The following is a 22,467-nucleotide window of genomic DNA, read 5'->3' on the forward strand; positions in this document are numbered from 1 at the left end:
CTTCAAAATGTAAAAGTTGGCCAATTTAAGCAAACTAAAGAAACATATTTTAGAAAAAAAAAATTGTAATATTGAATGCTCAAAAGACTTACTAATCAGCATTTGAAGATGAAATTGGTTTAAATAACTCGAGATTTTGTAAGGTAGAGAGATATTGTAATAAAAACCATTGCATCAAATTTTCCAACTCAAATGAAAATCAAAGACATTCTCAATGTTTATGTTGTAAGAGTTATTACCATCACAGGAAACAATAAAATCAGTTAATATGAAGAACAATAAATGAGTGAAGAGGAAATGGATATAGATATATCTGTCATGAACCAAGGGATCTTTTTCCACCTATGAAAAGCACAATCAACCACTTAACTAATGGAAATGACATTTACTACTGGAATGTGAATGAAAAAAGAAAAAAAATATTTGTCCATAAGAAGGCAAGACTTGACTTCAGAGAAAATTGCTCTCTCTCTCTCTCATTTTCACCATTTAACTCTGAAAGTATAATGAATAATTATATGTTAAACAATGTCAGACCTGTTTCAGCCCAAAATTAAGTGAAGCATTAACTGCTCTACACATTTTGAGGACTCAGAAAATGAGAAATTTGGATGATTTTAACCTCTAGAATAAGGTAAACCACATTCAAATTCTATCATCTTAAGTATCTCTGAGGATCATTTTTTGCATGACAACATGACAAGGCAATGTATCGTTCCTACAAGTCACCAAGTTAACATTTAATTATACTATTAACAGTATTTGTCTGAAAGTAAATTTTCTTACATAGTTTCACAGGTTTCCAAAATATCGTGCTTTCTTTCATCTGTACAACTTTTTATTCTTTTGACATAACATAACGAGCAAAGAAAACCATGGGTACAAAACAGAAAAGCTGGAAACTCAAGATTATCAGTCTAGTATAAACTGGAGACAAATATAGTAGTTCTAAATTACAAGAAATTATCAAAATTAGAAAACAACAAAAGAGGCGAATTCAATGGCACATAACCAGTGCCACTCATCGCTGCATTCCGTTGACAAATTGACTGGAAATATTATTCTAATTTAATAAAATACTTTAATAGGCAAAAGGTTTTGAAGAACTGGCCCGCATAAGGCAGCAAAGCAATGATACGAGAGAGATTAAACGTTTACGAGAAAAGTTTTAGCCATAACGGAAATTTAGTCCAAATGATCTACCCGAAGAAAAGAGGAATTGCATCCAAATTCCAAACTACATGTTAGAATGTCCAAAAACGTGGACAATGAGAGAAGCTAGAATAGTGTTTATAATTTACACTGGGAGTTCCTCCTCTTCTCTGAGTATCCCGCTTCCCCGCTAACAAGCTCAGCCAAACCTTCTCTTCTCATCTGTCTTTAAGAAGAAATTTCCCTATACAATTATAAGAAAAGGAGTTGGGCAGATCTCATAAGGCATTTCACTGTCAGACCACCAGACAACTCAAAAAACAACTAAGCAGAAGACTAAAGATACACGTGACAATTGACAAACCAACATCCTAGGAATCATGCAGATCAATAGAGACTTGCGAAATTAATTTCAATCTTCTTGCAGATGCACTGGACAGAAGACAAATTATCATCCCAGGGATCATGTAGCACAACAGAAACTAGTGAAATTGTTTCAATTTCTTTCCTTGTATCCTTCTCTCCAATCGACAAGAACATTGCATAACCCCTCGAAATATACACTCATTAAATTTTACCAGTGTTTGCAGTTCCACTTGAAACAAATTGTAACATAACGTTGCTCACCTCAAGAAAGGGGGAAAAAGAGGGAACCATAGAGGAAACATAACAAATTTAAAAAAAAAAAAAAAAAAAAACTAATAATTGTACCCCTAGTTATAAGAACATGAAGGGACCAACTGACTGGCCAAACCCAGCTTACATGGGCTAAAAATTCACGTTGACTTTCCAGATAGCAGGTCCTCACACGCCTCCACTTCGTTCCTCTGTGATGCCATTATTTCTGGACCTGAAGGACTCGAATTCACACTTCCCATGGCGGCATTAAAAATGGCCCCCTGGAATTTGGGATCATCCACTTTCTTTAGAACCTCCTTCACTGCCTTGAAATTCAGTCCCCCAGCCAGAACCAAACCACCGATCACTTCACCAAAGTTGCTGGGTGCTTTAGGAATATCAATACCAACATCATCCAGGGTTGATGCATAAAGAAGGCATCCAGTTTCAATATCACGGGCAGAGACAACTTTTTTGACAAACAAGAACTCCAGGAGCTTCACTAGTGGTTCTACATGAGGAGGGCTCTTCTCAAGTGCAAGACCAACTGCTTCTTTCACAAACTCTGGATAATATTCTGGGGATTTGAGCTCCTCCACGCATTGCAAGGCTTCATTGAGAATACGAACACTGAAGTACTCCTCAAGAAGGGATATTGTTTTCCTCCATAACTCTGCAGTATTTGTTCTTGGAGCTGGAGAAGTTGACACAACAGCTGTAGGGGGACCATAAGATTTCACAGGGGCTGCATTCTGAGGGACACTATCAACCCCCGGAACCAAATTAGAACGGGGCGGTGGTGGGCCACTGCCTTGTAGCAATGCACTCGTTTTACCAGTTATCAGACCGCCGCTGCCCTGAGGTAACAGCTTCGAGTTAAAAGGACCAGGCTTGCTAACCAATGGAGCCTGGAAACGAGGCATTTGCCCCTCACTTTTGGGCATGGACCTGCTCGGAGGGACCTCCCAGTTGTCACTATCTATTCCCGGCATGCCAGGCATCTTTCTAGACCCAGGCATTCCAGGCATCATACCACCAGGACCTGGGCGATTCATGGGAAAGCCCCCGGGACCAATTCCTCCTAAAGCAGCAGCAGTGGCTCCACGTCCATTTCTAATACTTGCAGCTGCTCCAGGCCGCAGACCAAGATTCTTTTCAGCCTCAGAATGAATTTCATTGATAGTCTTTGCTTTTATCTGCATTGTTTAAACATGACATAAGTGACAAACCAAAGATACATATTTTTCAACTAAGGTTAAACTTTTATAGACAAATATTAGATTTTTAATCATACATCCTTCATTTGAAAAAGGGAAGGCAGGCAAGCAAATCAAAGTTAACAAGCTATATCCTTTAAAATAGGCCATTTAAACAATCAGATATAACTTTACCTCTTCACGACGTGGGACCCAATTGTTAGCACGCAGATCCAAAACATTTCGGACCATAAATTTTAATCTCGGTGCCAACTGACGGTTTGTTGTCAGATCCTTCAGACGATTGAAATAGACATCGTTCACACGCTTCGATTTAGGGCTCTCATCCAGTTGCTTCCCAATAGTATTGAAAAATTGACAAATCGCCTCCACATTTTCCTCATCTGGACAGATCTTAGGATCATGTCCCAACAGTTCCTGTTTTTACAACAGCAAACAATCTGGCGATATCAAAATATATAGAAACCATTTTTTTGCGCAAAAATAAAAGATTGCAAATGGCAAACGTGTATAAGCACAAAATCAATCCCTTAAACTACACCGAAAGCAGTAAAATAGATTTAGTAGGCATTGATTATATGCACCCTCATTTTACATTCAACTTTAGCAACTTGAAAACATAGATATGTAATATACCTTAACAATGTGATGTACAATTTTCTCTGGAACCATTTTCTGTTTTAACAGCTCCCCAATAAGTTTAATATTTCCCAGGGTCCGGAACTTCACTACTCTTTCTTTATCTCGCCGTTCTATCACCTGCTCCGGAGCCGTCATTTGTCTGATTTCAGCCCTTAGGTTGTCTGCACCTTCAAAGGCCTCCTGGCAGTTATTTAAGAGGATTCGCTTGAATGTAATTTCTTTTCCACCTGCTTCTTCAGAAGGAAATGGGGGGAGTTTCTCGTTCAAATCAGAACAAAGGAGGGCATACATAGGACAAAATGTGGGTTCTAGAACTGCTTTATCAAATATCAAATTGATAACACCCTGCATTGAAGTGAATCACATGATTAGATTAAGAAAGGAAATAAGAGAACCATCAAATGCACTTTGTTTGTCTCACACAAAAGCTACCTTCAGAATATCAGGTGTTGTGATTCCAGCATCAATCAGTTGCCCCTTCAGAACATCAAATTTATCTGGTGTCAGCTTGTTCAGTATACTGCAAAAGGAATCAACAAGAAAATACGTCACTAAAGAAAATACACTCTTGGATCAACAAAAGGCTAGCAGATTGAGCACGGTGTAGTTAAGGAAGCATTCTATCCAACATTCCAGGAAACACAGAACAATAATATTTTCCCACATACTTACAGAAACCTAAGCTTTTTTTTTTTGGAGAAATCAAAGTTTATGACTCTACCCTTTCACTGTTTTCAGAACACGTTCTTTCTCAGAAAGATTGCCTCTTTGTACAGACCATGGCACATCAGCCTTGACAAGAGCAGGTGGAGGTCCTCCCTGGATCAAGAAATAATAAAACTGGTAAGTGCAAGACTGAAACTAGGTAAACCCAAAAAGATTATTATCAATATTTTATGTTAGATGCATCAAATAGAGAACCATATTTTAAGGAATGGGATCATATACATGCAATATATAATTTACAGATGGAAAAAGAGAGAGAAAGAAAGAAATGGAGAGATCAATGAGTCTCTTGGAATTCTCAACTGATGCCTTAAAACAAGACCAAAAATATTGTTTTCTCCATTCTGAAACATAAAGCTATAGTTATACGATCATTGAACACCATAAATTTTATGGTCAGCATAATCAAGGTTTGCATCAGTATCAGATGCATTAAAATTCACATGCATTAGCTGTATTCACCTATAAGAATAGTTCTATTGGTCTATAACAGACAATATACCCAATAATCATTTGAATCACAAGGTGTAGTACATACTCTCTAACGTGTCAAAACCACTCCTACAGTAAATTATAGTAACCAACAAAGCAAATATCTCAGGAGATATCAGGTTCCCACTTACATGACAAATAAATCCTGCATATCATTATCAACTATATGTAAGAGTGTAGTTACTCTAACGTGTCAAAACCACTCCTACAGTAAATTATAGTAACCAACAAAGCAAATATCTCAGGAGATATCAGGTTCCCACTTACATGACAAATAAGTCATGCATATCATTATCACCTATATGTAAGTGTAGTTACAAAATTTAAAAAAAAAAAAGAGATAATTACAAACTAACACAAAAACTCATAACAAAGTGCAACACTTCTAGATCCTAAGGGAGAAAACAAGCCAATAAACAAAGTATAAGAGGCAAAACATTTCAAAAAAAAGTAAAACCAATAAAAGGTAGGCATAGAAAAATGTCATTCAATTAAGGACTTGCTGAGCAACAAAGAAAAGGAAAAATAAAACAAAACAAAACGAAAGTAATGGATTTCCTGTTCTACACTCATTACCCCTTGAGAAGAAGCAATCTGGGCTCTGGAAGAGAACTGGGCGCTCAATTGCTCCTGCCGATTGTACAGATTAGTTTCTTGTTGCCTTGAATTTGGCCCAAATGGTTCAGATCGACCAGAATGTTCTCTACTGTCACGAAGTGTCTCCCAAGACCTCTCATCAGCAGAAGCAGCAGATTGTCCAGACCGACCACGCCAATCCCGGTTTTCTGGTTCTGCATAACGACCCTGGGATTGAACTTGCAGCTGGATTCAGAGGAGAAAGAGTCAAATACACCACATCCAGATAGAAGCACAGAAGGTTCTTAACACATAAATCAGAGAACTCTTAAGCAAAACACACATAATATAGAAATGAAATTAAGATTCCCAAAAATCCCTGAAGAACTGGAATTGAAATTAAAATGGATGCTAATCCATGCATTTTAAACAGGAAGCTTGCAAACTCTCAATTAGATAAACAGGGAACTTACATTTGAATCACTACGACCCCAGGTCTGATCATCACCAAAAAACTCAGCCTCAACTTCCTTTTTGATTTTCAGAATATCTTCGGGTACATCAACAACCTACAAAAGATCATGATAAGAGAAAATTAGGTAAACATGGAACCACAAGATGCACTATGTACATTTATATATAGTTAATCATACACTGCAAAAAAGAGAAATAGATAATATTCTTACACCATAATTTTTCTTAAACATTTTCACGAGAATAAAATTGAGACCATTAGAGGCAAAAAGAAGTGAAAAGAATGCAAGAAAACAAACAAAAATATGACAAAAAAAAAAAGCTTTCAACGACCAGAAATACAATACAATTCAAACTCCTGCCATTTTTCCATAAAAAAAATTTCTGGATGATTCTGCCACATTTTTTCTACATTATATATCCCAGTCACCTAGAATTATGGTATAGATCCTTGGAAATTACAGTAGGAAAAATATTATCAAGTTCTTGAAGCTACAATAAGTAGCACAGTCATCCCAAAACAGGAAACAATTAATATATAGAATCACAAAGTAGAAACGGTAGAAATAAAATCCATCACAATGGATAAAAAAATTACCTCACGCAGCTGCAAAAGCTGATCCTTTGTGTACCTTAAATGATCACTACCTTCAAAACGCGAGTCTCCAGACTGTAACAGCAAAAATAAAGAGATCAGAGAAGAAGTACAGACAGAGTAGTTACACAGCCAACCACCTCTAATCCCAGATGATGTGCGTGTTCAGCTACCAAATAACATACCGCCATATCAGCATTTTAAATGCATATGATTAATGCATAATAATTAGAAACTGCTTTGAAAATTAATTTACATGCATTTGATTTGTCTTTGATTCTCAGTAAAAGCGCTTCAGAGGTTGCTAACATACATAGCCCACAAACTTTGAAGATCAAATCAATTTGTCAAAACTTTAAATAAAATATGAAAACTGGTTCTTGGCAGAATAGCTTTAAAACCAGGGAAGAGGATTGTGACAGATCAATGCTACTGAAAAAATCTTACCTTCCACAACATAATATCTCCCAAAATGATGATTTTAGAAAGTTGCATACACAAACAAGTAAAGACAGGGTAAATAAAGTTCCAACAGATCTCCTAAATAGATACTAAAAGAGTACGGATTCACCAGGTAATTTCTTCTTCACATGATTATTCTATAAATCTTCACAAATAAAAACATCATATGCAAAAAGACGAAGCTACTCCAAGACAGCACTTCTTTACCTTCCAACATAAATTTGCCTCAAGTAATATATCTGTTCAAAAAATTATTTTCAAACTACCAAGCCACATCATGACCATAAGAAGCCAGAGCGTTAAATATACATCAGAATCTTAAATCACCAAGAAGTTGGAAAACGTTCACTCAGGATTTCTTTGGTCACAAGCAATACTAAGGTTACCACCTAAAAGGTACATCTCAATAGGGAAAGTTGCAATTCCAAGACCATACCCATGCTCTGTTAGAGGCCAGATGAAAAAGAACCATACTCAGTTCCATGCATCCAAATTTTTCTGATTATTCAAAATTCAAAACATCCACATCAACTATGCTGAAACATAACTAGCGGACAATAAAGATTCCCTATCAGACCAGTTAGTTTTGGATCCTAGTAAAATAGAAACATGCACGTCTGCCCACCTCTGGTAAACAAAATGTAATGAAAACGTGTGCACCAAATTTCCCAGGAAATCCATATTTCATCCACAAGGATTCTATCAGACTCAGAATCCAGCACAAAGGCCCAGCCTCTCCACATTGATTTATAAAAATTTATTGAACTAGTACCCTAGATCCCAACAGACATGGGGGGCTCGACTTCCATAAATGTAGCACCAGAATCATGTAAGATAATTATCAAACCAAAATTAATTAAATCCAAGAATCCAACAACAGGAGAAGTAGAAAGAAGAGGATTTGAACGTCACACAAACAAGACGATTTGATTGTATAACGAAAAGATGTGACTTAACCAAAGTAGATAAGATTCCAGAAAGTAAAATCCAGACCAAACGGAACTTTATAAAAAGTATAAAAAATCCGGTCAGCAAGCCACAGAACTCAACTCCAAAATTAATTAAACGGGCCAAGAAGTATTCTTTACGCTTTAATCAATCTCATCCATGCCCTAGCTCAAGACACCCACACCAAATCAGCAAAAGAAAAAAACTTATTTAAGCAGATGTAATAAACCCTAATCAGACATCACACTGGAGCAAAAGAATTGTAGAATCACCCAAAACAAACAAAACAAGGACAAAAGGGACAAGAAAACACAAAAAAAAAAAAAAAAAAAAAAAATCCTAGATCCATCTTCGATTACTCGATAACTTAGGGTTTACATCCTGACCTTGAAAGTACTAGAGTGAGGCCCGCCATGAGGTCGCAGAACAGGGAGATCGGATGAGACTAAGGACGACCCACCACCGATGCCTGAACTTCCAAAAGCTGAGTCAAGGCGAGGGCCAAGGAATCGGATGCCTCGGTTGCCTCCACCACCAGGACGTAAGCTCAGAACCGTCTGATCTGCCTGCATACCTTTCTCCAGCTCGCAATCTGTGATGTCTCAGCCGTCCGACTAAAGAAATCGGCGATTACAACCGCACCGTCAAAGAAGAAAAGGATGGGAAGGTAAAGAGATAGATTCGATAAGAAAGACAGACACGGAGTAGAGAGAGATGAAGAATTTATATAGGTATAGAGGATGATGAAGACGACAACGGAGAGGAGGAGCCTAATGTGAAAGACTCTCTCTCACCCCTCTCTGGCCGCTGCAAAAGGGGGAAAAGGGAAAGAAGGGAGAGATTAAGGCCGGGGAAGAGTCCCTTTTATGTTCGTCTTGATAGTGCCCTTCGTTGGTTCTCTCTTGCCTGAATCTAATTTTATTTTCAGGTCCAAATATTATATCGTATAAAACTCTTTATTTTCGCTACTTTAGTATGCTTCTGTTTTAAAAGAGTTTTTCTTTTATTTCACGAAATTGTCCTTGTACTTTAACCCTAATACCTACTTTATAGACTTCTTTTATATCATTTACAATATATTTTTAATTACCAAAAATAACTAATAATATAATTTGTCCATTTTAATTATATGTTATTTTCTCTCTCTTCTATCTTGATTCTAATATTTTCTTATTCATAAATAATAAATGGATCCAAGTAAGAAGATCTTCTCGTGCAGTGTGCAGGGGGGTACGATCGTACTTTCCTACTCTCCTCTGCAATTGTCGTCTCGGAACGCAATAATGGAGGCTTTCGAGCTCGGTGGATGATACGACCACCCACCTCCAAACGCAATCCGCAGCGTCGGCGTAGTCGAATTTTCTCGGAATTTATTTAGAAAAAAAGAAAGAGTTTTAGAGTTGATAGATACTTCCCTGCCGAAAAGAAGAGCGAGGAAAGATTGCTAGACGTGACACGTGGATACTAGTGGGCCGTCAGGGGCTCCTATCGTCCCTGATTGGTTGGTCGGCAGGCAGGCAGGCAGGCACGGTGGAGCCGCTTCTATTTCCGGAGTCTTTTTCAGTCCTCACCCCTTTTTAGGGTTTCCAAATCCACAGAACAAAAAGTGAATTTCGGCGGGAAAGAACGGACGGATCTCATTAGGTGCTTTTCTGGATTTAAACAAAACGATTCGTGCGTTGATGCGGCTGGGCTCAACGTTTCCAGTTTCCACCGATTTATGATTTTTGCTGGAAGTAAAAAGTAAACGACAAGACGAAGGAGAAATTCATCTCATGCATCATCTACCCGTCACTTCGTTTGGACGGCCCCGCCCACTGTAAAATTGTTATATCACGCCTAGAAGCACAAAACAGTCGGCCTTGTTGAAATTCCGGTGGGCGAGAACGGTGATAGAACTCACGATGGAACTTATTTTGAAAAAAATCCATCTTTTACCGGTCCATTGTATATCGTACCTCTGAAAGCAATTGATACCGTACGGTAGTGATGCTCCACTGTCATTCCTTACGGACTTTTTACCAAATTATTTATTTTTAAAAACTTATTTCTATAAAATGGCTCCACTTTGAACTTATTCTTACGGACTTTTTTTCAAATTATTTATTTTTAAAAACTTATTTCTATAAAATAACTTCACTTTGAAATTATTTTGAAAAAAATCCAATTTTAACAATCTATTGTATATGTGTAAAGTCAAAGGTGACAAGTAAGTTTTAACTAATTATGTGTCACCACTTCATTGTCAGCAGAGGGTTAGTCAACAAAATGAAAATTTGAAGTTTATCTTCGTCTTCTAGTTCAAATTTATTTTATTCATCTACATGAACTTTATCTTTGCACTTGATGTTAGTATAAATGACTTCATGTGCATTAGAATACAGTTTCCAGTGTTAGTGCCCCAATATGAGAAAAATATAAAAACAAAAGAATCCCTAAACCCTTATAGTACACTTAATTAAAGCATAATCCTTAAACCCAAAATAAGGTAAAACATGCATTGTTACTATACGAATAAGTAATTTAATGTATAATTAAAATATATTAATATATTCATTAATTGAATTAAATATTATATTATCTAATGATTGCATTATATTGTACATTAATACAGTAATTAGGTGAGCTAATGAAATACGCACATGATTAATTATTTAATGATTGCTTTTTATTGTGCATTAATATAGTAATTATGTGAGCCAATGAAATAAGCACATGATTAATTGTAAGTAATAAATAAATAATGTTATAAATAAAGAAAAAAATGTAATAAGTTTAGTTATTAATTTATTAATAACATATGATATACTTTAACCTAAAAATGACTAATTTAAGAGGAAAAATTGATCTAATCATAACTTTAACACATTATATTTGAACATAATATTAATTAATAATAAATTTCCGTTTAAGTTGTATATTAAATTTGAAATCCTTGATTTTATTAAATAAAAATGGGTTAATTAAACCAAAAAAATTGATCAAATGCTTGATTTAACAATATCTTAATTACCACTATTAAATCACTAATATAATACAATAATTAAAAAATAAATATAATGAGTAAATAAAGAATTATTTTATTAATAACAGAAGATGGCTTTTTTATGTGGTATTAATTAATAATATATTTTCAAAAAATTAAAAATAATTAATTGATCAAATGCATATTGTAACTATATTTTATTTACCAGACATAAATATCTAGTTTAATATAGTAATAAATTTTAATAAAAATAATATATAAATAAATATACAACTTTATTAATAATGTAAGAATGATTATTCTAATAACCATTTCGTCACATTTGTATTAAAATCATCAAATTATAAGTTCAGTACATAAGAACAACACATGTTCAAAAATAATTAGACACAATCATCAGTTATCATTCCACATGCAAGTCACTATGTCATCTTGAAATTATGCGACTCTTGTGGATTATAATGCACGTTGCCTCCAAAAGTTTGTTAATTCGGTATCTTCTTCCATAAGACTATCGCTATCATCGTTGTTTGTATCATCCGTTGCATCTAATTGGACCCCATCACCTACTCCAACGAACTCGTTATCTGAATTATCATCTTAAAAACACCATAAACAGGACTAAACACTATAAACTCTAAACCCAAATCGAGAACCTTAAAAAAAGCCTAATGAACCCTAAACCCTAAACCCCTGTACCCCATACCCCATAACCCTAAACCCTAATTCCAGAACTTAAACAAAAACCCCTAGACCTTAAAAACCCTAAACCCACCTTGTACCCCAGACCCCATAACCCTAAACCCTAATTCCAGAACTTAAACAAAAACCCCTAGACCTTAAAAACCCTAAAAGTCCCAAACCCTAAACCCTATCACCCAATAAACCTAAGCTGAAAAAACAATTTAAAAAAACACCTAAAAAAAAACTTAAACCCTAATTCCAGAACCTAAATCTTTGACCCTAAACACTTAACCCTTATATACAGAGCACCAAACCCTAAAAATACTAAACCCTAACCCTAATCAAGAATTTAGACCCTAAACCGTAACCCTAAATCCCACAATTAAGCACAAATAACCCCAAATTAGACACTTAAACTAAAATTAAATCAAATACAACACTAATTTAATCAGATAAAAAATTAAGGCTTGGTCATATCTTCTGAAATTTGGGGAAAACCAAAGTCGAAGGGTGACATTGAAGCCTAATGGGGAAATCAATGCCAAATCGAAGTGGAAATTAAGAAATCGAAGCCCAACTGTCAAAATCAAAACCGAAATAGGGGAAATCGAACGAAATCGGAAGGTATTTTGGGGGAAAAGAGAATGGCAAAAGGGAGCAGGGAGTGAGAGGCTGAAAGGGAGAAGAAAGAGAGAAGAGAGAGAGAGAGAAGAGAGGGAGGCTGAGAGGGATAAGAGAGTGGAAGAAGCAAGTGGGAGGTTTAGAGGGAGAGCGAGTACGAGATGGAGAGAAGGACGCCAAAAGGACGTTCGCAACGAGAGATGGAGGCCGTAGAGAGACTAAGACCGGAGAGAGACGGTGGAGAAGAGAGAGGGAGCAGAGAGCTCGAGGGCCGTAGGGAAACGAGTGAAGGGGTGCAGGAGATAGGGCAAAAAAAACAAAATGAAGAGAGCGAGAGAGGGGGGGCGAGAGAGGGTTTGAACCTTGGTGATCGCTTCATCCGGATGAAGGGCAAATATGGGTGAAAACCACATTCCGTCGCTTATGCTGAGGAGATGATTTTTGAAATCATCTATGTCATCTAGATGAGTTGAATTCTGGTACTCAGGAGATTAACTGAGTAATATAATCGAAGTTCATCTCCTGTATCAAGTTGACAAACCCTAGAGACATATCGAAACCCATGTCACCATTCGTCAGCAACCAAATAAGATGCCACATCAGTAAATGACAAAAAAATTGAATAAAATTTTTTTATTTTAAAAATCAAATTTATGAATACACTTTTTATTACCTCATATTTAAAATAATAATTATAAAAATATAATAAATAATTAAAAAATTAGCTCTTACCTATTTAACACCATTTAATACTTATTAATAAAAAATATATGGAAATTCTATATTACAATTCAAAGATAATATTTATCGTCACACTTTAAATTACTTTAAATTTAAAAAAATAAAAAATAAAATAAGTATACTACTTAATTAAAAATCTTACAAAAATATTATCTATTTAAAATATTTATAAATAGAAAAAAATTTACTCTTACCATTTATTATCGATTTAAAATATTTATAAATTAAAAAAAATCTTACTCTTACCCATTTATTATAGATTTAAAATATTTTTAAAATAAAAAAATTATACAAAACAGTTATTTTAGAGTTTTAAAATACATTTTTTTTGTACACATGTTATCACCTTATTTATAAAACGATAAATTATTAAAAATAAATTAATTATTTAAAAATATTAAAACACCTTTTATTATTGATTTAAAATATTTATTAACTGAAAATATATGAAAATTTTATTTTAGAGTTTAAAAAAGAAATGTATTGGTACACTTTTCATTACCTTATATTTAAAATAATAAGTTATTAAAAAATCTTACTCTTACCTATTTAACACCTTTTTATTATCTATTTAAAATATTTTTTAATTACAAAATTTTGAAAATTTTAGTTTTGAGTTTAGAAATCAAATTTATCAGAACATTTTTTTCAAATTTATCGATAGACTTTTTATTACCTTATTTTTAAAATAATTTAAATAAATTAAATATACTAATTAATAAAAAATCTTGCTCTTACTTATTTAACACATTTTATTTTAAATTTAAAAAAAAAATAATTAAAAATTTTTACGTTAGACTTTTTAAATCAAATTTGTCGATACACATTTTGTTACTTTATATTTACAATAATAGAATATAAAATTAGTATATTAATTAATTAAAAATCTTACTCTTACCTATTTAATATTTTTTATTATCAATTTAAAATATTTAATAATTGAATAAATGTTTTATTAATTAAAAAATATTTTTGAATTTAAAAATCAAATTTATCAGTACACATTTTATTAGCTTATATTTAAAATAATAAGCAAGCATGGATGTAAAAGGAAGTCATATATTAATAAATTATTTTACATCAAAATGTCAAAGAATATAAAAATTCATGTTTTGTGCCTTTTCCTTCCGACAAGGACTTTGTAGTCAATAACTATACTTACTGGTTTGGTATCTAGTTTCTATATCATGACCTGAATTGGTGTTCTCTCGCTGCTTAGTCTAAAATCCTCATGAATTACTAAACGACCATCAGAATTTATCTCTAGATCATTATCCACATCCAATTTTCGCTTGAGTTGATGACCTAAGGGTTGCTCTTGTCTTTTGTCGGTCTAGGAGGTCAAGTGAGTCATTTTCTAATTGATCGAAAATGTCCTCTGCCAAACTCTTATCTACTGGACAAGTTCTACAAACGAATCTGGATGACCCATCTGAGCTTTTGATTGATTATTTCTAGATGGTGAGATCAAATTTTGAACCTATGTGTAAGGAGGAAAAACAAACTTTAATGCATTTAACTAAGTACTTCATATGTTGAAATGAAACAAAAAATACAGAGGAAACGATATTGGCAAGAGACATAAATAAATGATCAAACTTGTTTGTTGTAGAGATCAAATGCAATGATATAAAAATAAAATCGCGAAGTGGAAGTGCTATCTGAGTTTGACAAATCAAATAAATCCTCAAAACTCCGTACATATAATCATCGGCCATGGCTAGAGCTTTCCTGAAGACCCTGGTACGAATCGTACCTCGTCAGTGATGGGGGTTGGGTTTCGTTGGCTCATGGAGGCTCCTGTAGGTGACTAAGCCTAGTTTGAACTAGACACAACCCACCCTCCATTACCAAACCTACTCTTAATCAAACTCTCTACCCATCCATAGGGACACATGGAAACTCAACAAAACATAGATAAAAAAAATACCATGTGGTGCATATTTATAACACCCGAATCTCCTCACCACACGGCAAAATCATTTTATAGCAGTTCAAAATTATTTAACAACATTTAAAATTTAATCAAACTAATTCTATAGCAAATGACTAGTCCTAACAATGCAAAAACACACCTAAGTCAAAATTCACCGAACATCCCTGGTATAGCCCCATATGACTTCACAGTCACTACAAACTGTACCTCGTCAATGATGGGGGTCGGGTTTCATTGGCTAATGGACACCCTTGTTGGCAATTCAACTTAGTTTTAATTGGACACAACTCACCCTCCATTACCCAACCTACTCCTAATCAGACTCTCCACCCATCCCTAGGGACACATAGAAACTCAATAAAACATAGAAAAAAATACCATGTGATAGTTATTTATAATACCCGAATCTCCTCACCACATGGCAAAATCATTCCATAACACTTCAAAATTATTCAACAATATTCTACAATATTTAAAAATTAATCGAACTAATTCTATAGCAGATGACTAATCCTAGCAATGCAAAAACACACGTAAGTCCAAATTCACCGAACACCTCTGGTAGATCCTCATATGACTTCGCAGTCACTACGAACCGTATCTCGTCAGTGATGGGGGTCAGGTTTCGTTGGCTAATGGACGCTTCTGCAGGCGACTCAACCTAGTTTGAACTGGACTCAACTTACTCTCCATTACCCAACGTACTCTTAATCACACTTTGTACTCATCCTAGTAACTGGAGCAAACATAAGAAAACATAAAAAAACAAAAAAAAACTATGTGGTGGATATTTATAACACCCAAATCTCCTACATTTCAAATTTATATAACAACAACTAGGAACTAAAAATCCTACAAATTTTATCTCAATAAAGTAAACTGCAACTTCACAAATTAGAAAATTAAACTAAATTAAACTAAAATTAAACCAACAATTTCATAAAATACAACATTCAATGGCATTGGAATCCATAAACTAAAATACAGAAAATTAATAAATACGGAGAGGGAAATTCAATCAAGTTTCAATTAAACCTTACAATAATTTTAATTTATCTGTAATTGACAGAAATTTCATTAACATAAAATCAGAAATTAAACAATAAATCACAAAAAAATTAATACAATAATTAAACACCTAAATTCAAATCAATATTATAATTAAACACAATAATTAGATTCAATTAACAAAAGCCCTAAAAAATCACCCTAAAATTCAAATTCGGGTTTGGAGGGTGAGTAGGACTTAGTTTTGAGAGAAGGAGTGGTGAGAGAGTGAAATAATAGGGTATTATGAGAAGGGGCATTGAGAAGAAATTATGGGGATCGATTTTGAGAGGAAGGGGGGGGGCGAGGAGATGAAATGATAGGTTTCGATTTTTAGAAAGGGGCGGCGAGAGGATGAGAGGGGAACGGAGAAGAAGAGTGAGAGATGTGGCTGAGAGGAAGAGAGGGCGATTGAGAGGGGGGCTGCGCGGTGGCAATAGGGGATGGTGACGTGGCAGAATATATTCCCACGGTACTGATGACGTGGAACACATAATCAGTCAAAATTTACATTTACAATTGATCGGTTGAATATTTTTCAAAATAAATTCTCGCCATTTATCAAAATAAAGTTTTTTAAAATAGGTAATTTGGTAAAAAAAAACCCTTCTTTATCGGCCTTCGATGAAGGGGACCAGGGAAATCGTGAATCTGGTTTGAAGAACACGGACTGGTTGGAGTAGATTGATTTATGGCAGAAAAATAGAACTGAGACAAAGATTTGTATTTGATACTCGAATACTTCTTATATTCAGATTTTTATTAACTGAACTTCACATTTCTAATTAGTCATACATCGATTGTATCTCTATTCTTTTTCACTCCTGAACCCTCTCTGCGTAGAACAGAAGAAAGAAGAAAGAAGTACCAGAAAACAGAACAATATCACTCAGGAACCGAGGAAAGCAGCGATTAGGGGTCTCATTCTAACAAGGAGTGAGGCTTTTGATGGTTTAATCAACCTCTTCAATCTTGGGCCCTGCTCCGGAGCCACCATCACTCGCACCATGCCCGGCTCCGCCACCCATTCCGCCCATGCCTGCATCCGCACCGCCACCCTGATACATCTTTGCTATTATTGGATTGCAGATCGCTTCCAATTCCTTTAATTTATCTTCAAATTCTTCAACCTCCGCCAGTTGGTTACGATCTAGCCACTCAATCGCCCCATCAATGGCCTTCTCAATCTTCTCCTTATCCGCAGCAGCCAATTTCCCTGCAAATTTATCGTCCCTCACCGTATTCCTCATGTTATAGGCGTAGTTCTCAAGGGAATTTCTCGCCTCCACTTTCTTTTTCACTTCTTCGTCCTCCGCCTTGTACCGCTCCGCTTCCTGGACCATCTTCTCGATTTCATCCCTGCTCAATCTTCCTTTATCGTTGGTGATTGTAATCTTGTTCTTAACCCCTGCGGTCTTGTCCTCGGCGGACACATTCAAGATCCCGTTCGCGTCGATGTCGAAGCAAACGTTGATTTGGGGAGCCCCACGAGGCGCCGGAGGAATGCCCGTCAGCTCGAACTTGCCCAACAAATTGTTGTCTTTGGTACGAGCTCGCTCACCCTCGTACACCTGGATCAGTACGCCGGGTTGATTATCCGAATAAGTCGAGAAGATCTGTTCCTTCTTAGTTGGAATTGTCGTGTTACGGGGAATCAAGACCGTCATCACTCCACCGGCAGTCTCAATACCCAGACTAAGCGGAGTCACATCCAGAAGCAGCAGGTCTTGGACCTTCTCGTTGCCTTCGCCGCTCAGAATTGCGGCCTGTACAGCGGCACCATAAGCCACGGCTTCATCTGGATTGATACTCTTGCAGAGCTCCTTCCCGTTGAAGAAGTCCTGTAATAGTTGCTGAACTTTCGGGATTCGAGTGGAACCCCCAACCAGCACGATCTCATGCACCTGCCCCTTGTCGATCTTCGAGTCTCTCAGGCATTTCTCCACAGGCTCCATGCATTTCCGGAACAGGTCCATGTTCAACTCCTCGAACCGGGCCCTTGTGATTGTCGCATAGAAATCAATTCCCTCGTAGAGTGAATCGATTTCGATGGTCGTTTGGGCGGTGGAAGAAAGAGTCCTCTTTGCCCTCTCGCAGGCGGTTCTCAGGCGGCGCAGGGCTCGGGCATTGCTGCTAATGTCTTTCTTGTGCTTCCTCTTGAACTCCTGAACGAAGTGGCTGACGAGCCTGTTGTCGAAATCTTCGCCGCCCAAATGCGTATCACCGGCGGTGGCTTTCACTTCGAAAATCCCCTCCTCGATTGTCAGAAGCGAAACATCGAATGTCCCGCCCCCAAGATCAAAGATGAGGATGTTCCGCTCGCCGCTCCGGGAACCCTTCTTGTCGAGACCGTAAGCAATTGCCGCCGCGGTGGGTTCGTTGATGATGCGCAAGACATTGAGGCCGGCAATTGCCCCTGCATCTTTCGTGGCTTGCCTTTGAGAATCATTGAAGTAGGCTGGCACAGTAACCACCGCGTTCTTCACCGTCGAACCGAGGTAAGCCTCTGCAATCTCTTTCATCTTGATCAAGACCATGGAGGAGATCTCCTCCGCAGCGAACTGCTTCTCCTCGCCCTTGTACTGGACGACAATCATGGGCTTATCTCCAGGACCCGCCACAACCTTGAAAGGCCAGTGCTTCATATCCGCTTGGACGGTGGGGTCGGAGAACCGTCGGCCGATCAGACGCTTGGCGTCAAAGACTGTATTCGTCGGGTTCATGGCGACTTGGTTCTTGGCCGCATCGCCAATGAGACGCTCGGTGTCTGTGAAGGCAACGTAGGAGGGCGTAGTGCGGTTACCTTGATCATTGGCTATGATCTCGACTCTGTCATTCTGCCACACGCCCACGCAGCTGTAGGTGGTGCCGAGGTCGATGCCCACGGCCTTCCCTTCGGTTTTCGCTGCCATCGATGACTACGCAATATGGCTGACCGTAAAAAGAGAATGGAACTTTTCTTGATTTTCAGTTGGCGAATTAAAAACTCGCTTGCGATTTGCTGTGGCAATTTGATGAGGAAAGGGGCGGAGATACGGTTTGAATTTATAGTCGAGAGATAAAGGAGATGAAACAGAGAGAAGGGTGAAGAAACTGCGGGAATGTTCGGGACTCGACTGGATATTTGAAAAAGAGAGGAGGAGACTCTGTTTCGCGGGTAGAGGCTTCAAGGAGCTTCTAGCAGCTTGACTTTGGCAAATTACGACGACTAGGGATCACCATAAGTGGACCCGACCAGAAATTTCCTCAACTCGACTCGCTTATTTGATCTTATTTGAACTCTGTAATTGATTCCATGCCACTCAATAGTCATCTACGAAATCGAAACTAAAATTTAAAGAGACATTGCTATTTGATTCTGCTTCGTTTCTGGGCTCTTTTTTTTCATGAATTTTCAAGAGAGATCGAACTCGACCTGAGAAAGGAAGAGTCCAACTCGGTCGCCGGTGGTGGTGGAGAAGAGGAAAGACGGAACAGAAGGGGAAAGAGGAGTTTTTTGGCGCCTGGTGGACGGATTTAGCTGACGTTGCAAGTTGAACGATCCATTGTGGATTTCGTTTGAGAAATAAGTTTTGAAATTGGATATTTTGGTAAATAAAATTTTAGAATCCGGTAGTTTGGTAAATATCCCTTTAATTAATGATTTTTTTAAAAAAAGTATAGAGTTTAGAGAGAGGAAAAGAAAGACAAATTAGAGATAATTTTTTATAGACAATAAATATTACTGAAATCTCCTCGCGCTGGCAAATGAGCTGACGTAAACTCTTCCTTAAATATGACACGTGGCATATTATCAGATACTTTCCTAATTGACACTCCTTCTCCTGCTGGTTTTCTCGTTAACAGGAGGACCCTCGAGGGCATTCATTGCCGATAAATTTTCTGGAATCCTCCAGCTCCCTCTATGCCCCCGCTCTTTTTCTTTCCATCCCATTCCCGAGTCTTCCCCTGTTTTCTCTCTCATATTATAAATTGCCTTTTTCCTCCCATCACCATTAGCTCAGAAAAAAGTGAAATTTCAGTGTTCTTGCAAATTCTGTACGGTGTTATCTTGTTTGTGCAGCAGAGAAGGAGTTAATCGTAGTAATTCAGCGGTGAATTAATCGTCGTCGATCATGGCAGCAAAAATAGAAGGGAAGGTCGTGGGTATCGACCTCGGCACCACCTATAGCTGTGTTGGAGTTTGGCTGAACGACCGTGTGGAGATTATACCCAATGACCAAGGTAACCGGACTACCCCTTCGTACGTTGCTTTCACCGATACGGAGCGGCTGATCGGTGACGCGGCCAAGAACCAGGTCGCCATGAACCCCACCAACACCGTCTTTGATGCCAAGCGCCTCATCGGCCGGCGGTTCTCCGACCCCTCTGTCCAGTCCGATATGAAGCACTGGCCCTTCAAGGTGGTTGCTGGTCCGGGTGACAAGCCCATGATCATCGTGCAGTACAAGGGCGAGGAGAAGAGGTTCTCACCCGAGGAGATTTCCTCTATGGTCTTGACCAAGATGAAGGAGACTGCGGAGGCTTTCTTGGGGACGGTGGTGAAGAACGCCGTGATTACCGTTCCGGCCTACTTTAATGACTCGCAGAGGCAGGCAACCAAGGACGCCGGAGCAATTGCCGGACTCAACGTGATGAGGATGATCAACGAGCCTACTGCAGCCGCCATAGCGTACGGGCTCGACAAGAAGGGTTCTCGCACCGGCGAGCGAAATATTCTCATATTTGATCTTGGTGGTGGGACGTTCGATGTGTCTCTCCTCACAATCGAGGAGGGTATCTTCGAGGTGAAAGCCACCGCCGGAGACACGCACTTGGGTGGGGAAGATTTCGACAACAGGCTAGTCAATCATTTCGTGCAGGAGTTTAAGCGGAAGCACAAGAAAGATATCAGCGGCAACGCGAGGGCACTTCGCCGGTTGAGAACGGCCTGTGAAAGAGCGAAGAGGACTCTGTCTTCCACTACTCAGACGACGATCGAGATCGATTCGCTCTATGAAGGAATAGATTTCTATGCTACAATCACCAGGGCCAGGTTCGAGGAGCTGAACATGGACCTATTCAGGCGGTGCATGGAGCCGGTGGAGAAGTGTCTCAGAGACGCGAAAATCGATAAGGGGCAGGTCCATGAGATCGTTCTTGTTGGGGGCTCCATTCGAATTCCCAAAGTTCAGCAACTTCTGCAGGACTTCTTCAACGGGAAGGAGCTCTGCAAGAGTATCAACCCCGACGAGGCCGTGGCTTACGGAGCAGCAGTGCAGGCCGCAATTCTCAGCGGCGAAGGGGACGAGAAGGTCCAGGACTTGCTACTTCTGGATGTCACTCCTCTCAGTCTCGGTCTGGAAACCGCCGGGGGCGTTATGACGGTTTTGATTCCGCGGAACACAACCATTCCGACCAAGAAAGAGCAGATATTCTCGACTTACTCTGACAATCAGCCCGGAGTTTTAATCCAGGTGTACGAGGGTGAGCGTGCTCGGACCAAAGACAACAACCTGCTGGGCAAGTTCGAGCTTACGGGTATCCCGCCGGCTCCTCGTGGAGTGCCCCAGATCAACGTCTGCTTCGATATTGATGCCAACGGCATCCTGAACGTGTCGGCGGAGGATAAGACGGCTGGAGTGAAGAACAAGATAACGATCACCAACGACAAGGGCAGATTGACCAAAGAAGAAATCGAGAAGATGGTGAAGGACGCTGAGAACTACAAGGCAGAGGACGAAGAAGTGAAGAGGAAAGTGGAGGCGAAGAATTCTCTTGAGAATTATGCCTATAACATGAGGAATACAGTGAGAGACGAGAAATTCGCCGGGAAACTGGGGCCGGCGGACAAGGAAAGGATTGAGAAGGCCGTGGACGACGCAATCCAGTGGCTGGACCAGAACCAGTTGGCAGAGGTGGAGGAATTGGAGGACAAGTTGAAGGAATTGGAGGGTATCTGCAATCCGATAATAGCGAAGATGTACCAGGGAGGCGGCGCAGATGCCGGCATGGGTGGTGAAGATATGCCAGGTGGATACAGTGCTAACCAGGGTGGTTCCGGCGCGGGGCCAAAGATAGAAGAAGTTGATTAAAAGGAGTTGAAGAAGGGATGTGTACGAGCACTCTATTCCTACTGTTAAAGAGTTTCAGAAGAATTTTCGAGTCTGTAAGAGCAGAGGAAGGGTGGTTAGTCTTCTAGGAAGCATTCTAGGAAAAAACGTGAGTGAGTGATTAATTAGATAAACTGTTAAAAATTGATTGTGCAGTATCGATTGAGGTCATGTCCCTTTTTATGTAATTGATGAACTGTAAGAGCTTTTGTTACTCTTATCCTTGCAATAGTCTCATTATCATCTAACACTGGCTCCATTGCTTCGTCAAGCTCAACTAGATCTTCGAACATAGTGGGATGTGCATAGGAGATCATCAGAAGGATTCTCACTTGGTAGATCCTCATAAAAATTGACATCAAGTCATCTATAAGATTTGGGTTTTGTAATGCTATTCACAGAAGGATCCTCCAGGTTAATGTCCAATTGAAAATCATGGGCTTCTTCATCAACCTCAG

The 22,467-nt window shown here is 38.3% G+C and overlaps 3 protein-coding genes across 3 annotated transcripts; 1 reads left to right on the forward strand and 2 right to left on the reverse strand.

Moving 5' to 3' along the window:
* Positions 1–1,691: 1,691 nt before the first annotated feature.
* Positions 1,692–8,774, reverse strand: LOC137949673 (eukaryotic translation initiation factor-like). Its single transcript, XM_068795802.1, has 9 exons — positions 8,289–8,774; positions 6,496–6,567; positions 5,897–5,992; positions 5,424–5,669; positions 4,351–4,448; positions 4,062–4,149; positions 3,624–3,974; positions 3,162–3,404; positions 1,692–2,966 (listed from the first exon to the last, which is right to left on the reverse strand). Exons 1-9 carry the CDS (start codon positions 8,472–8,474, stop codon positions 1,929–1,931), a joined length of 2,418 nt encoding a protein of 805 aa, XP_068651903.1. The 5' UTR covers positions 8,475–8,774; the 3' UTR covers positions 1,692–1,928.
* An 8,008-nt stretch (positions 8,775–16,782) lies between these two features.
* On the reverse strand, positions 16,783–18,984 carry LOC137950620 (heat shock 70 kDa protein 4-like). The gene has a single exon (XM_068797188.1). The coding sequence runs from the start codon at positions 18,827–18,829 to the stop codon at positions 16,871–16,873; it is 1,959 nt and encodes a 652-aa protein (XP_068653289.1). The 5' UTR covers positions 18,830–18,984; the 3' UTR covers positions 16,783–16,870.
* Positions 18,985–19,933: 949 nt separating this feature from the next.
* On the forward strand, positions 19,934–22,196 carry LOC137950274 (heat shock 70 kDa protein-like). Its single transcript, XM_068796664.1, has one exon. It carries the CDS (start codon positions 20,033–20,035, stop codon positions 21,989–21,991), a length of 1,959 nt encoding a protein of 652 aa, XP_068652765.1. The 5' UTR covers positions 19,934–20,032; the 3' UTR covers positions 21,992–22,196.
* Positions 22,197–22,467: the final 271 nt, after the last annotated feature.

The sequence above is a fragment of the Aristolochia californica genome, unplaced genomic scaffold (assembly GCF_029961685.1).
Source record: "Aristolochia californica isolate CCGP_79_NKW_82.1479 unplaced genomic scaffold, dmAriCali1.0.hap1 SCAF_14, whole genome shotgun sequence".
NCBI classification, from domain to species: Eukaryota; Viridiplantae; Streptophyta; class Magnoliopsida; order Piperales; family Aristolochiaceae; genus Aristolochia; species Aristolochia californica.

Coding starts and splice junctions, on each gene's coding strand:
- LOC137949673 (XM_068795802.1), bottom strand. CDS start 8,474: ATGCAGGCAGATCAGACGGTTCTGAGCTTACGTCCTGGTGGTGGAGGC. Junction 6,568..8,288: donor CTCACTCTAGTACTTTCAAG/GTCAGGATGTAA, acceptor TTGCTGTTACAG/TCTGGAGACTCGCGTTTTGA. Junction 5,993..6,495: donor AGCTTTTGCAGCTGCGTGAG/GTAATTTTTTTA, acceptor GATCTTTTGTAG/GTTGTTGATGTACCCGAAGA.
- LOC137950620 (XM_068797188.1), bottom strand. CDS start 18,829: ATGGCAGCGAAAACCGAAGGGAAGGCCGTGGGCATCGACCTCGGCACC.
- LOC137950274 (XM_068796664.1), top strand. CDS start 20,033: ATGGCAGCAAAAATAGAAGGGAAGGTCGTGGGTATCGACCTCGGCACC.